This window comes from Choloepus didactylus, chromosome 2 (genome assembly GCF_015220235.1).
Source record: "Choloepus didactylus isolate mChoDid1 chromosome 2, mChoDid1.pri, whole genome shotgun sequence".
NCBI lineage: Eukaryota > Metazoa > Chordata > Mammalia > Pilosa > Megalonychidae > Choloepus > Choloepus didactylus.
The window spans coordinates 149049276-149065702 of NC_051308.1; the positions used below are offsets into that span (position 1 = coordinate 149049276).

Below are 16427 nucleotides of genomic sequence, written 5' to 3' on the forward strand. Positions count from 1 at the left end.
AGGAAGAGAAGGCGCAACAGGACATTATTCAGACATGAAAAAACTGGATTATAGACCATAAACTTTATGTCAGTGTTAAATTTCTTGAACTTGATAACTGCACTTAAGGTAGATACATAAGTGAATATTCTTGTTCTTAGGAAATGTAGATGGCAGTATTAAATGTTGAAGGAGCATGATACATACAACCAGAAAATGAACTGATAAATAGAAAGATAGATAGATAGATAAATGGACTTACAGTCAGAATATTAAAACAAACGTGACAAAATGTTAAAATTGGTGAATATGGGTATCTGGTGGGGGGGGTAAAGGTATGTTGGAGTTTTCTGTATGGGGTTTGTATACATTTCTAACTGTCTTGTAAGTTTGAAAGTGTTTCAGAATAAAAAGTCTAAAATAAAAATTAGAAAAAACAACAACATATAAAGTGCCTAGAATAGTGCCGGTAGTAAGCACTCAATAAAAATTAGCCATTAGTACAATTATGAATCTGTGCTAGAAAGGTCTCTAAATTCACAATATTAATTTAAAAATTTAAGTATTATTAGAAAAATAAGCAAGTAATTTAGTACTCATTAAAAATATAAATTACTCACTGTACTTACTACACATTTAACAATAATTTTTAGATAAAAAACAAAGAAAACAGCAAGTTTAAACCAAAAATAATGAATAAAATTAATTTTTACTAAAAGTATAATTAAGCTTTAGATGCAAGAGTCTACTTTAAAAAGACTGAAATATAAAGTTTATTCAAAAACAATAAAATAACAGCCTCTGAAGTATGAGTTACATATAATTAAGTAAACACAGCATGGTATCCAGAATTCCAGTTTCCATCACATCAATATCTTCTTTTAATTACAAATTTTCTCCCTGGAACAAATGCAAAATAATGGATTACTAATTGAAATATTCTTATATTGATTTAGCATTAAAAGTCCACTATAATAATCAAGGGCACAATTTAAATCAAGAGTGAAAAATACGAGTCAGAAGACATCATGTTGAATGAAGTAAGCCAGATACAAGGACAAATATTGTATGATCTCATTTTTATGTAAAAACTAGAATATGCAAATTCACAGAGACAGAAAGTAGATTACAAGTTACCAGGGGCAGAAGTAGACAGAGGGGACATGGGGAGTTATTGCTTAATGGGGATACAGTTTCTGTTTAGGATGATGGAAAAGTTTTGGTAATGGATGGTGGTGATGGTAGCATAAGACTGTGAATGCAATTAACACCACTTAGTTGTATATTTGAAAGTGGTTAAAGTGGGAAATTTTAGGTTGTATATATGTTACTACAACAAAAATTAAGAGGAAAAAACCCCATAGAACTGTATAACACAAAGAGTGACCCCTAATGAAAACTATAACTTTAGTTAATAATATAATTATAATAATAATGCTTCATTAATTGTAACAAATGTATAATGCAAAATGTGAGTAGGGAAAACTGTGTATATGTGTGCATGCATGGGGGGTGGTGGTATTAATGGGAACACTACTTTCTGCATAATTTTTCTATAAACCTACAATTGCTCTAAAAAATAAACTCTATTAAAAAAACAAATATAAATAAAAATAAATTTTTAAAGAAAATCAACAAAGGACAACATGTGTATAAGAATACTGTTTGTGGGGAGCGGGGGTGGGGAATGGAGGGAATGTAAGGTTAAATTGATTTTAAAACCAGGAACAGGGGGCATTAAAAAATTAAGATATTTAGAATAGACTTTGGTGTCACATTATGGTTCAAATGACAGCACAGTAATGAAGAAAGGCGAAATGAAAAAAGTCAATGAAAAAGAGAGAAAGAGAAAGAATGCATAGAAAAAGAAAGAAAAATGTTCACACATAAAAGCAGCATGACATAGAGGAAAGGCGCAGGAGATTCTAAATATGGTCAAATCCTCTTTTCATACCTAGGTCTTTCCTGGAGCCAGCGCTTAAAAATGTTATCATGTCTCTAGCTATTTACCCGCAACCTGCTTCATCTTGTTTTTTTTTTTGGTTTTTTTTTTTTATCTTTAATTGTTTTCCTTATACCTGATTTTCTCAGTTCTTATTTTCATCTCATTGCATCCATACTTTGTAAGCTACCTATAATTCTTTCTGGAAATAAGATGGATATAAATAATACTTCTTATAACTTCCTACTAAACTGGATTAGCTAATTAATTAGTATTCATAGCACTTCCACTGCTCTAATCCAAAACAGTTCTTAACTTGAAGTCTGTGAACTTAAAACTGTGTGTAATGTATTAATTTTGTGTGTGTGGGTTCTGAAGCTTTTGTTGGTCTGAAAGCAGAATAGTTAAGAACTATAACTTAGAGGTTTTACTGGAATGGGATTGCCAACATGGTTAAGCATTAGGAAAAATCAGTATTTGGGCTGCAATCACAAGAAAGGGAGCTAATAAGTATTACATACTTATCACATACCAATTCCCACATTCTTTCTGCTGTACTAGTCATTTTTAAGACTGCATTCTTTGGAACAGGGATGGGTTAAGGCCAATTGATGTCCTAAGCACAAGCCCAACAATGGCATTCCCTCAGCCTTTCCATTGCTTAAAATAAAGAGCTTAAGAGCCTTTACACAAAGCAGCTGATGAGTTAAATGCTATCCAGACCTTGCCAACTGGTTTTACACTTGACAGAAGTGACACTTACAGCATGAGATGGAAACACATGTCATTGCTGATGATACCTTCAAACCAAACTTCTAAACTTTTGTCACATTGCCAAAGAAAATCAATTTCTAACAGTGCAGATTAAATTTGAACATGGCAGATAAAGACAATTATAAAAAAAAGTCTACTAAAGTCAAGTGTGTCAGTAAGAGTTAAGGACATGATAGCCAGGGCAAAAAACTCTGTGGTGCTTCCCTTACCTTGATGCCTTAAACTCATGCTTATTTCACTTAATAGATTAAACCAGGGCTACTCTGGAGCCCTGGTACGAGCAGCCATGAAAAGGAGTAAGTATCTGGGTAAATGTCTGAATATTCCACCCCAATCAGATAAATTATCTTTGTATCTGTTTGATATATTGGGTTGCTTTGTAACAGTTCATTTAAACAACAGTTTTCTTGGCTTAAACATTTTGCTTTTATATCAGATCAATGCAATGTTATACTTCAGTGCTAGGTGAAATATGCTAAGGACCAGAGCTAGCTTATAGGTGAAGGTTCTACACCCCAATTTAAAATACCTCATGCCAAATTTTACAAAGTAGTACACATTTATTAACGTAATGTACATGTAAATGGCCACAAAACCATAGCAAGTCAAAGTTTCATTCAACAGGAACAGTTCTAGCCTTGAATTTTCTCACCTTCCATCAAAAACCCAGTAAAATTAGAGAAGGTAAAAAATGGAGGTGCTACAGAAAACACAATGGGAAAATGTTTTCAGTTATACCTCCCTTTAATATTAAGGCATTATATGCATGCAGCAGCCATCAGCGAATTGAAGAAAACCCCAAGATGATCATTTGTTAAGCACAGGACTCAGAGATGGCAAAAATGGAGTGCTGAATGAAATTTTGAGCAACCTGAAGAGCCAGTCCCTTCTAACCAAGACAAAATTCAGCTAACCCCTAGGTAATACAATTAAGGCTCATGAACTCTAAGAGTCCCATGTGATCTTAAAGTTATGAGTATCAACTTAAAACTCAGTAGACTTTTAATAATAAACCAAATTGTACATGTATAGAATTTAACTTTGGGTTTTCTTAAGAACTGGCTACAGTATTTTGTACATTTATATTTGGGACTGAACTTCCATGATAATAGAATTGATAAAATGCCTTTAAATATTCAAATGCATCTATCTCTTCCAATGACCTACAGAAGAAGAAACCATTCTGTGAGTTGTCTAGCAACTTTCAAGACCTACCCTCTTAATCCCTGACTAGGCAATTGAAAAACCAAATTATGTAATTAGACAGTACTGAAGAAAATGTAAACACAATTATGTAAATAGTAGAGCACAGTGGTTAACAGCAGAGACTAAGTTACCTCATATATATAACGTCAATAACAGTAGCATCAACTACAAGGGGAAAACTATTAGGTACTATTTTACCGAAAAAGACTCTTGCACATCTATGACTTCAAATGTCATTTGAATAGAACAGTGGTCCTTCAAAGGGCAGTATGTTCCTTAGGGAACATTCTGGAAATTTGTGAGCACATATTTTGGTTTTCATTATGATGGGGAAAAGGGTATACTATACTACTGGCATATAATGGGCAGGGACAAATGATGCCAGGTGTTCTATATTTTGCAGGGCTGTGCCACACAACAAAGAACTCTCTGCCTGGAAATCCTAGTAACTTCTCTAGTCCATTTATACTTTGCCACTCTCCAAGATAACTATTTCATATACCTTTCCTGTTCTTTTCTTAGCTGATAACCTTGCTTCTTAATTCACTAAGAAAATAAAGACAATAAAGAAATTCCTCTCCCACCACCAAACCTTTGATTCCATACATTTCTATTCCCACCACGATGGAAAAACTGCCCCTGCTTTTATCCAAGGCCAACTCCTCTACTTCTCCACTGGATCCTATCTCCTTAAGCCTACCATATGTATCTTTTTTCCTTCTGCTCTCTGCCCTGCATTACCAGTTTCCCTCTTTATTGGATCATTCTCATCAGTGTACAAAATGCTGTTCTATCTCTTACCCTAAAAATCAAAACAAAACAAAATCCTCCCTTGATATCATATCCTCTTCCTCACTTCTGTGCTCTGCTCTACAGCAAAAGAATGGTCTATTCTTAGTGTTTCCATTTCCTATCCTTCCATTTTCTGCTCATCACACTCTAATCAGGCTTTCATCCCAACAATTTCTCTAAAGCTATTCTTATAAAGGTCATCAACAGCCTCCACAGTACCAAATATAATAGTCAGTTATCAGTTCTCATTTTATCTAGCAATATTTGTGATAGCTGATCTCATTCTCCTTCTTGAAATGTTTTTCACTTTGCTTCTGGGATCTTACTTAACTAGTTTTTTTTACTACCTCACTGTTTACTTCTCAGTTACTTTATTGGATCTTCAATTTCTTGAATGCTAAAAGTGAAATGCCCCAGGGCTTAAGTTATTGGACTTTTTTTTTTTACCTAAACTTATTCCCTTGATTTAATCCAGTGTTATGGCTTCAAATACCATCTACATGCTAATGATATCTAAATTTATAACTTCAGTATCATAAAGCCAATTGTTCTCTTGTCATCTCTACTTAGACATCTAATAGACATCTCAAATTTAATATATTTAAAACCAAACTCTTGATTCCCTCATACCTCCAAATCTATTCATCTTCTAATACTCTCCATCTTAATAAATGCTATTACCATTCACTTAATTACTCTGGTCAAAAACTTTGGAGTCATCTTTGACTTCTATTTTGCTTAAAATGTATATCAAATCCTGTTGCCTCTACCTTCAAAATATAACCAGAAATTGGTCCATTCTCAACATCTCCATAACTATACTTTCCAATATCATCTCTTGGGTTGTTAAAATAGCCTCCTAACTAGTCTCTACTCTTATCCCTTTATCATCCATTCTTCACAGAGCAGCCACAGTGATGCTTTTAAAGCATAGGTCAGATCATGTTACTTCTCCAAACAGAACACTCCAATGGCTTCCGATCACACCTTGAATAAAATCCAAAGTTCTCTGTTCACACCAAACCAGTCACACTGGCTTCCTAGTTTTCTTTTGTTTTTTTTTTTAACATGCCAGGCCAGGACTTTATGCTCTTCCTCCAGATACTTCCTTACTTTTTACAGGATTCTCATCAAATGTCACCTCTTCATGAGGTCTTTCCTGACTATCTTTTCTATTGCACCCTGTCATATCATGTCATCCTCTTACCAGCTTTTCTTCATAAAACTTATTTCTGTCTACCATTAGAGCATATATCTTTTTATCTGTTTATTAATGGTCTCCCCCACTAAAATGTAAGCTTAGTGTAGACAAGGTCTTGGTCATTTTTGCTTATTTCTATACTCCCAGTGACTGATGTAGTAGATGCTCAATAAATATTTACCGAGTGACTTTAATGACTGAATAAATGATAAATAATAAACACAACTGTGGTTTTAAAAGCTAGATGAAAAATGATTTTGTCAGGTTTTTTGGGTCAAAATTTCATTTGGAGCTATACTTGAAAGATACCTCTATCCTTTGCTTAAGTCACGCTGCAATGCTAAAAGCTAGTGTAACAGATATCTAATCTTAGGCAGTTTATTAGGTGAAGGGGATTTTACACACAGTTCTACATTTTTCATTGTGTAATTGATATAGTAGCTACCCAGTTAGATATAAACATTTAAGGTCTAAGTATTGGTACTGACTTATTAGCATTTCTGTTTACCACTTCATAAATTCAAATGAATGAAAACTCCATTCCAAAAATATGTGGAAAGCACAAAAGAAAGTCAAAGTGCCCTATCAAAATAACTAACAATTCAATTACTATTGTGCATAATACATTACAAATGAAATGGGAAAATACCTACAAATTTGGTAAGAGTTATTGTAAAATGCTACCACACAATGTAAAAGTTTTCCTAAAGTGAATTCTTAAGTTTATTTTTGACAATTTCTATCTCTGTACAGCAGACTTTTTTTCTTTTTTTTTTCAAAATTAAAGCTAATTAAAATTTAAGGCATACTAGGAAAAAAGATGTTCAACAACTCTATCCGGCAGAGAAACTCAAGCAACTAAAAGACAGAAGTTGAAAAAAATTATAGAAGGTTTCATTATTGTCAATGGTAATAAATACCATTTTAAACTTAATTTAGGAATTTTTATAGATTACCTTGTTTACTATAATATCTGCCTTAAATGCTATATACTTGAAATTTCAAAATTTTCACCAATAAAATATTATATTAATATAGTTTTCCCCTAAAAATAGCAAATTAAACTCTTTTTATCATAAAGCTGGATGTAGAGAAATGAAAAGAGGCCCTAACAGTCTTTGTTCTGAATCCATTCTAAAAACTTGTTAACTTTCAGTTCTCTGACTCTATCTTGATGTGTTTGAAAATGAGGCAAATGGCCATTTGAAAATAGTTGAGAGTCTCTAGAAGAGATTCTTTATTTCCATATGCAAACCACAGATTAAATGTTTATAAACAATGCTGAGTGTCTGAAAGGTGTGTGTAGTGGGAATAAAGTTGCTTATTCAGTACCAAATGCTCAAAGGAAAATGGGAGTAGATAAATCAAGTGCATGAGATATTCTGAGCCACTGTGGAGGTCTATGACCTAAACAAAGATTATACAACAATTTTTACTAGCATGGTTTCCAAAGAGTCTAATTAATACAATTAATTTTGAAGTGCCTGTAACATTTCCAACATTCTAGAGTTGAAAGTATTTTCCTAACATGAGGTAGAACTAGTTATTTAATCAAATATAGAAATTTTATTTAATCAAATTATAGTACACTATTTTAACCAGTTAACTTTCAAAGCTAAATTTTCAACACTACTTGTGTGGGGTAAAAGTGTTCCAAACTTTCAACGAAATATTTTGTACTTCCAATATTTATGTATATCAAAATTATACGAAGATGAAAAGAAGTATCTTGGTTATATGACTAAAGCTTGAATTTTGGAGAAAATACAGTCAGGAATTAGAGTATGAGGAGCAGACCAAGTGAAAAAGATAGTAAGGAATAAGAAGAGGACCAGAAAAATGGAGTCATAAAAGTCAAGAGAAGACTTTCAAGAAGGAAATGGGTACAGTCAAAAAGCTCCAAAATCTGAGGAGAAAGAGGTTACTAAATTTGTTGATAAGGAGATTTGTGACTTTCAGAAGAACAGTTCAGTAAATTTAATATTCAAGAGGCCAAATTTAGTAAGTTACAGAGTAGGTAGTTACTTGTTCCTACCTATCATTTTCAGATATTTTAAATGCATGTCCATGAATGCATTTAAATGGCATGTGTTTAAGATATCTGAAAAGGGCATCCGTTTAAAATATCTGAAAATGAAAGCCTGAAGATGCTGACTAGGTGAATTAAATGAGGAAGTAGAGTAGCCAAATAGGAGTATTAAAGGCTCGAAAGTACAAGTTCAAGAGGTTCTCTCTATAAAACAAGAGGGATACATCTTTCTCTTAAAGAGAATGGAAAAAAGGAAGGGAAGAGGAATACAGATTAAAGAAATAGTTAAGGAAAGAAGGTAGAAAGATGAGGTGATTTGGTTTTATTGTTGCTTTTTAATAATGGCTAATCAGTAAATCAACTTTCTAAAGGTCAATAATATTCAACAGTAACTTAATCTAATGCATAGAGCCCAAGTTATGACAAAGTTATGAAAAAGTCCACCTCAGAACCTACTTTCTCTTGATCTCCTCTTTATGTATTTCTTCTCCTGATTTTCACTCCACTTCCTACTTGGTCTCCCTGTGTGTCTCCCTTTCCCCACTATTATCTCATGTCATGACCTGGAGAAGTGAATTTTTACTATTAGTTTTTTTAATGTATAAAATTTAAAATCTTCCCTTTTCAGATGTTAAAAATAGTTTTCTTTTTCTTAGAAACATATATTAAGTCTCCTTTCTATGAATTTTTGGTCCTTACTTTTGAAGTTTAGACATTATTTTGGCTTTCTTACTTAAGTTCCCTATTGCCAAAGAAAAGTGCTTTTTTCTCTATTCCTTTCCAACCCTTACATTGTATACTCAGTTTTGGACCTAAGACAAACAAATATAAACCAGATTTTTATGACATGGCATGCTTCATTTAAACATGATATTTTCTTCATGTAATAAAATAATATTCATTACAGACAAGTTACTACAACTTCTAACACATGAAATACATACCTGAGTTAAAATAGCAGCTGTTTGTACAGAAGACTTTTTTAATAGTCTCACTTCTTTGTTTATATATTTTAGCATTCCACTAAGAGTACTGAAGTCATTACTCTCAGAACTGTCATCTTCTAGGTCATATGTGAGTGGGTCTGATTTAGTATAAGTCAGAGACTTCTGGCTTTCTTCTAATGTTGAAGCCTGTTTTAACTGCATTTTCCTTAAATCCTGTAATAATTCCTCAGAAAGATCTTCATCATCATGAGTTTTGAAACTTAGGTCACTGGCACTAATAGAGCGACGCAGTTTTCTACACTTGAAAACAGATGTGGGAAAATATTTAGCAAACTTTGGATCTTGAATGTTGGCTATAATTTCTGTTGGAGGTGTAAATGAGGCTGGTAGAAACTTGATTTCTTCTGCCCTTTCATGTCCAGAAATTTTGGCTTGTAATCTGGTTAATTCTGATTCCTATTAAAAAAAATGGCAACATAGTAGGTACTCAATACAAATTATTTAATATACTATATATGTATATCAAATACATATTTGAAATATATATACAATATCTATATATATTTCAAATATGTATTTAATTTACACATATAGTTAAAAAACTATAGACTCTTACAAGTCATCTAAATCAACCTTCCTCCCTGTACAGGAATACTTTTTACAACATTCTTAAGAGAGAGTTTCCCAAGCTCTGCTTAAACACTACTATTTAAGATAGCTTCTGAGACAATTACATATATTCATTTGAAATATGCTTAAACTATGCTAAGAAATTCCATGAAAAATAAATTCCCCTTACAGGTATTTTTCTTTTTCAGTATTAATGACAATATCAATTTCTATTTAAGACTGAAATCTTACATCTAAAAATTTCTCTGCAGAAGTATAGATGTACACCATATCTTTTGTTAATCTAACATGCCTACACACACACACACACAGAAAACAACTCACTTTGGAATTTCTAATAGGAAATAAATGTGTATTAGTTACTCTGCTTTATATGTCCTCAGAAGAAAATATTACACAATATTTTTTTCAAAGAAAATGCTTTAAGAAATTGATCATTATTAATACTTAATAAATCAATTCTTACTAAATAAACTTTTCATTTCTATTATTTTTCCATGTCCTTTATTTGGGTCCTCAGACCCAACTTTGGGATCCTAGGAATGAGTCTGCATACTCTGAGAAAACACAAAAACTCAAAAAATGAAGGAATGACATTTTAATTACAAAAACTAAATAATATAAATGTATTAGTTTCCTGGACAAATACCTTCTTCTTTTCTTATAGATATCCATAAGATACTTCTAAATCAGTCACTTTTAATCTGATGGTTTTCTACTCTTAAATTTGTTTTCTAAAAATACTGTGCTAATAACTAAAACTATCCTAACCAAAGCGTGCATTACAAAATGAAAGCTTAACGTGGTATATTTCAGTTTTACAATGTCTTTATACTACTTTATCTAGATATACTTTATAAGTGGCTAGAGTACCACTTTTTTTTTTAATTAAATCTAGCATTCACATTTTTATAACCACAATTAATAGAATGGCTATAAAGCTGACACAGTATGGGTTTGTGTGTAGCTGGAGGTTTTTACCCTGGTACCTTATTTAGCCATGACTGAGAAACATCAGATCTCAGATAAGTAGTATTCCATTTAACTGAAACTTTCACACATATTATTTATAATGAAATGCAGGTACTGAGTATACTAAATATAATTGTACTTTTTCTTAAGACTCAAGAATGTAATCATTATTGTATTGTGCCATAATACAACTATGCCTTTGGGGCCTTTTGGAAAACAGTCTTAGCTTTGCCCCTGCTCCAGTTACTCTCAAACACTGTGGAACTAGTTAGTAGATGAGAGGAGTGAGCTAAAAAGAACCAGTTCTCCTTTCCCTCACTACTGTTTCTGTTCTCTATCATTTACTGCTGCTATTAATGGAATCATTTCCATTTATTTATAGCTACTTCTTTTACAGTTATGCCTTCTGTCTTTTCTTCTATTCATTTTTCTTTCTTCTTTTATCTTCTTGCCTCCTTAAGTCTAGACTTTAGAGCCAGATGAGGTTAACTTTGAGAGCTACTGTCAGTAATACGGGAATACCATTTTCTGACTGGCATATTGACTAACATGTTACACCTTCTATGATCCCTGGATCTTTGGTACATTTAAGAAATGGTAACATTTAACCAATATTTTGGCAATCTGGTAGTATTTGAACTTAAAAATTGAATAGATAATAAGTGCAATCCAATTCTATTTATCTCACTGGTAATATCTAGTGAGAGGAGATAACTATTTGACAAGGGATACAATGCAGAATCTTTTAATATTTTAGATTAAATTATTTACAATGAAAGTTTCTAATTTTGTATAAATGCTGTAAAACCCCAGAACACTAGATAAATTGATGTTTCAATAAAAACAGAGTGTTCAACCTAAACATAATTTTAGAATATACCTATTCAGCTTTCCTCTAATACTATGTATCCACTATATCATAAAAGGAACTTAAGTGCTCTGTATACTGACTTGAAATATTTCTGAAATATTATTTGGTTGGGTTTTTTGCTTTCCCTTAGCTCCCATTTTACTATGAAATCTATGATTGCTTCACAGCTATTAATGAGCTTATTTGTTCCTTTTTAAGGTCTTGGCTGACAACTTTACCATATTTATTGGCTGAATCAATGTTAAATTTTTAATCTCTAGGTATCAGTGGTGCCATTAATTCCAAATTACAGGGAGAACTGCCATGATCAATTGGGGTAAATAAGTAGCAACAGGCTATATGAAAAATGTTGTCTATACTCAAATCTAGTTAAAAAAAAATTCTGAATATAAGTGTACAAATTTTACTTTGTGATTTTTAAAGGAACTCTACTCTGATCTTGAAAAATGCTTCAACTTTTTAGGTATATCAAGTATAACACTCTCTAAAGTAACCATTATGACTAGATGAGTTTGTATTTGAACATTTGTAATTTATTAGTCCTATGGTAATATAATATATATTATATTAATAATCTCCAAGTCAATGCCATCTAAATGAAATGTTTTCTATTCAAACAGCTCAACAGCTGGTTATATAGTCCTCTATAAAATATAATGACAGGGAGGGAGGCGGGGCAAGATGGCAGACTGGTGAGCTGTATGTTTTAGTTACTCCTCCAGGAAAGTAGGTAAAAAGCCAGGAACTGCGTGGACTGGACACCACAGAGCAATCTGTCTTTGGGCATACTTCATACAACACTCATGAAAACGTGGAACTGCTGAGATCAGCGAAACCTGTAAGTTTTTGCGGCCAGGGGACCCGCGCCCCTCCCTGCCAGGCTCAGTCCCGGGGGAGGAGCGGCTGTCAGCTCCAGGAAGGAGAAGGGAGAATTGCAGTGGCTGCTCTTACCGGAAACTCATTCTACTGATTCAAACTCCAACCATAGATAGACTGAGGCCAGACACCAGAGACTCTGAGAGCAGCCAGCCCAGCAGAGAGGAGACAGGCATAGAAAAAAAACAACACGAAAAACTCCAAAATAAAAGCAGAGGATTTTTGGAGTTCTGGTGAACACAGAAAGGGGAAGGGCGGAGATCAGGCCTTGAGGCGCATATGCAAATCCCGAAGCAAGGCTGATCTCTCTGCCCTGGGCACCTTTCCTTAATGGCCCTGGTTGCTTTGTCTATTAGCATTTCAATAACCCATTATATCTCTGAGGAGGGCCGTTTTTTTTTTTTTTTTTTTTTTTTTTTTTTTTTTTTTAAATCCTTTTTGCTTTTTCTAAAACAATTACTCTAAGAAGCTCAATACAGAAAGCTTCAAAGAATTGAAATTTGGGCACGTCAAGTCAAGAGCAGAACTAAGAGAGCTCTGAGACAAAAGGCAATAATCCAGTGGCTGAGAAAATTCACTAAACAACACAACTTCCCAAGAAAAGGGGGGTGTCCGCTCACAGCCACGATCCTGGTGGACAGGAAACACTCCTGCCCATCGCCAGCCCCATAGCCCAGAGCTGCCCCAGACAACCCAGTGTGACGGAAGTGCTTCAAATAACAGGCACACACCACAAAACTGGGCGTGGACATTAGCCTTCCCTGCAACCTCAGCTGAATGTCCCAGAGCTGGGAAGGGGGAGCAGTGTGAATTAACAGAGCCCCATTCAGCCATCATTTGAGCAGACTGGGAGCCTCCCAACACAGCCCAGCAGCCCAGAACTGCCCTGGGGGGACGGCACTCACCTGCGACATAGCACAGTCATCCCTCAACAGAGGACCCGGGGTGCACAGCCTGGAAGAGGGGCCCACTTGCAAGTCTCAGGAGCCATACGCCAATACCAAAGACTTGTGGGTCAGTGGCAGAGACAAACTGTGGCAGGACTGAACTGAAGGATTAGACTATTGCAGTAGCTTTAAAACTCTAGGATCATCAGGGAGATTTGATTGTTAGGGCCACCCCCCCTCCCCGACTGCCCAGAAACACGCCCCACATACAGGGCAGGCAACACCAACTACACACGCAAGCTTGGTACACCAATTGGGCCCCACAAGACTCACTCCCCCACTCACCAAAAAGGCTAAGCAGGGGAGATCTGGCTTGTGGAGAACAGGTGGCTCGTGGACGCCACCTGCTGGTTAGTTAGAGAAAGTGTACTCCACGAAGCTGTAGATCTGATAAATTAGAGATAAGGACTTCAACTGGTCTACAAACCCTAAAAGAACCCTATCAAGGTCAGCAAATGCCACGAGGCCAAAAACAACAGAAAATTATAAAGCATATGAAAAAACCAGACGATATGGATAACCCAAGCCCAAGCACCCAAATCAAAAGACCAGAAGAGACACACCTAGAGCAGCTACTCAAAGAACTAAAGATGAACAATGAGACCCTAGTACGGGATATGAAGGAAATCAAGAAGACCCTAGAAGAGCATAAAGAAGACATTGCAAGACTAAATAAAAAAATGGATGATCTTATGGAAATTAAAGAAACTGTTGACCAAATTAAAAAGATTCTGGACACTCATAGTACAAGACTAGAGGAAGTTGAACAACGAATCAGTGACCTGGAAGATGACAGAATGGAAAATGAAAACATAAAAGAAAGAATGGGGAAAAAAATTGAAAAACTCGAAATGGACCTCAGGGATATGATAGATAATATGAAACGTCCGAATATAAGACTCATTGGTGTCCCAGAAGGGGAAGAAAAGGGTAAAGGTCTAGGAAGAGTATTCAAAGAAATTGTTGGGGAAAACTTCCCAAATCTTCTAAACAACATAAATACACAAATCATAAATGCTCAGCGAACTCCAAATAGAATAAATCCAAAAAAACCCACTCCGAGACATATACTGATCACACTGTCAAACATAGAAGAGAAGGAGCAAGTTCTGAAAGCAGCAAGAGAAAAGCAATTCACCACATACAAAGGAAACAGCATAAGACTAAGTAGTGACTACTCAGCAGCCACCATGGAGGCGAGAAGGCAGTGGCACGATATATTTAAAATTCTGAGTGAGAGGAATTTCCAGCCAAGAATACTTTATCCAGCAAAGCTCTCCTTCAAATTTGAGGGAGAGCTTAAATTTTTCACAGACAAAGAAATGCTGAGAGAATTTGCTAACAAGAGACCTGCCCTACTGGAGATACTAAAGGGAGCCCTACAGACAGAGAAACAAAGACAGGACAGAGAGACTTGGAGAAAGGTTCAGTACTAAAGAGATTCGGTATGGGTACAATAAAGGATATTAATAGAGAGAGGGAAAAATATGGCAAACATAATCCAAAGGATAAGATGGCCGATTCAAGAAATGCCTTCACGGTTTTAACGTTGAATGTAAATGGATTAAACTCCCCAATTAAAAGATATAGATTCGCAGAATGGATCAAAAAAAATGAACTATCAATATGTTGCATACAAGAGACTCATCTTAGACACAGGGACACAAAGAAACTGAAAGTGAAAGGATGGAAAAAAATATTTCATGCAAGCTACAGCCAAAAGAAAGCAGGTGTAGCAATATTAATCTCAGATAAAATAGACTTCAAATGCAGGGATGTTTTGAGAGACAAAGAAGGCCACTACATACTAATAAAAGGGGCAATTCAGCAAGAAGAAATAACAATCGTAAATGTCTATGCACCCAATCAAGGTGCCACAAAATACATGAGAGAAACATTGGCAAAACTAAAGGAAGCAATTGATGTTTCCACAATAATTGTGGGAGACTTCAACACATCACTCTCTCCTATAGATAGATCAACCAGACAGAAGACCAATAAGGAAATTGAAAACCTAAACAATCTGATAAATGAATTAGATTTAACAGACATCTACAGGACATTACATCCCAAATCAACAGGATACACATACTTTTCTAGTGCTCACGGAACTTTCTCCAGAATAGATCATATGCTGGGACATAAAACAAGCCTCAATAAATTTAAAAAGATTGAAATTATTCAAAGCACATTCTCTGACCACAATGGAATACAATTAGAAGTCAATAACCATCAGAGACTTAGAAAATTCACAAATACCTGGAGGTTAAACAACACACTCCTAAACAATCAGTGGGTTAAAGAAGAAATAGCAAGAGAAATTGCTAAATATATAGAGACGAATGAAAATGAGAACACAACATACCAAAACCTATGGGATGCAGCAAAAGCAGTGCTAAGGGGGAAATTTATAGCACTAAACGCATATATTAAAAAGGAAGAAAGAGCCAAAATCAAAGAACTAATGGATCAACTGAAGAAGCTAGAAAATGAACAGCAAACCAATCCTAAACCAAGTACAAGAAAAGAAATAACAAGGATTAAAGCAGAAATAAATGACATAGAGAACAAAAAAACAATAGAAAGGATAAATATCACCAAAAGTTGGTTCTTTGAGAAGATCAACAAGATTGACAAGCCCCTAGCTAGACTGACAAAATCAAAAAGAGAGAAGACCCATATAAACAAAATAATGAATGAAAAAGGTGACATAACTGCAGATCCTGAAGAAATTAAAAAAATTATAAGAGGATATTATGAACAACTGTATGGCAACAAACTGGATAATGTAGAAGAAATGGACAATTTCCTGGAAACATATGAACAACCTAGACTGACCAGAGAAGAAATAGAAGACCTCAACCAACCCATCACAAGCAAAGAGATCCAATCAGTCATCAAAAATCTTCCCACAAATAAATGCCCAGGGCCAGATGGCTTCACAGGGGAATTCTACCAAACTTTCCAGAAAGAACTGACACCAATCTTACTCAAACTCTTTCAAAACATTGAAAAAAATGGAACACTACCTAACTCATTTTATGAAGCTAACATCAATCTAATACCAAAACCAGGCAAAGATGCTACAAAAAAGGAAAACTACCGGCCAATCTCCCTAATGAATATAGATGCAAAAATCCTCAACAAAATACTTGCAAATCGAATCCAAAGACACATTAAAAAAATCATACACCATGACCAAGTGGGGTTCATTCCAGGCATGCAAGGATGGTTCAACATCAGAAAAACAATCAATGTATT

At 34.6% G+C, this 16427-nt stretch overlaps 1 protein-coding gene across 1 annotated transcript in view; it reads right to left on the reverse strand.

Moving 5' to 3' along the window:
- Positions 1 to 731: 731 nt before the first annotated feature.
- CCDC18 (coiled-coil domain containing 18) overlaps positions 732 to 16427 on the reverse strand; it is a 131879-nt gene continuing 116183 nt past the window's right edge. Inside the window, 2 exon segments of the mRNA XM_037826619.1 lie at positions 732 to 879; positions 8868 to 9326. Of these exon segments, the coding sequence (XP_037682547.1) occupies positions 865 to 879; positions 8868 to 9326 (474 nt within the window). The 3' untranslated portion in view covers positions 732 to 864.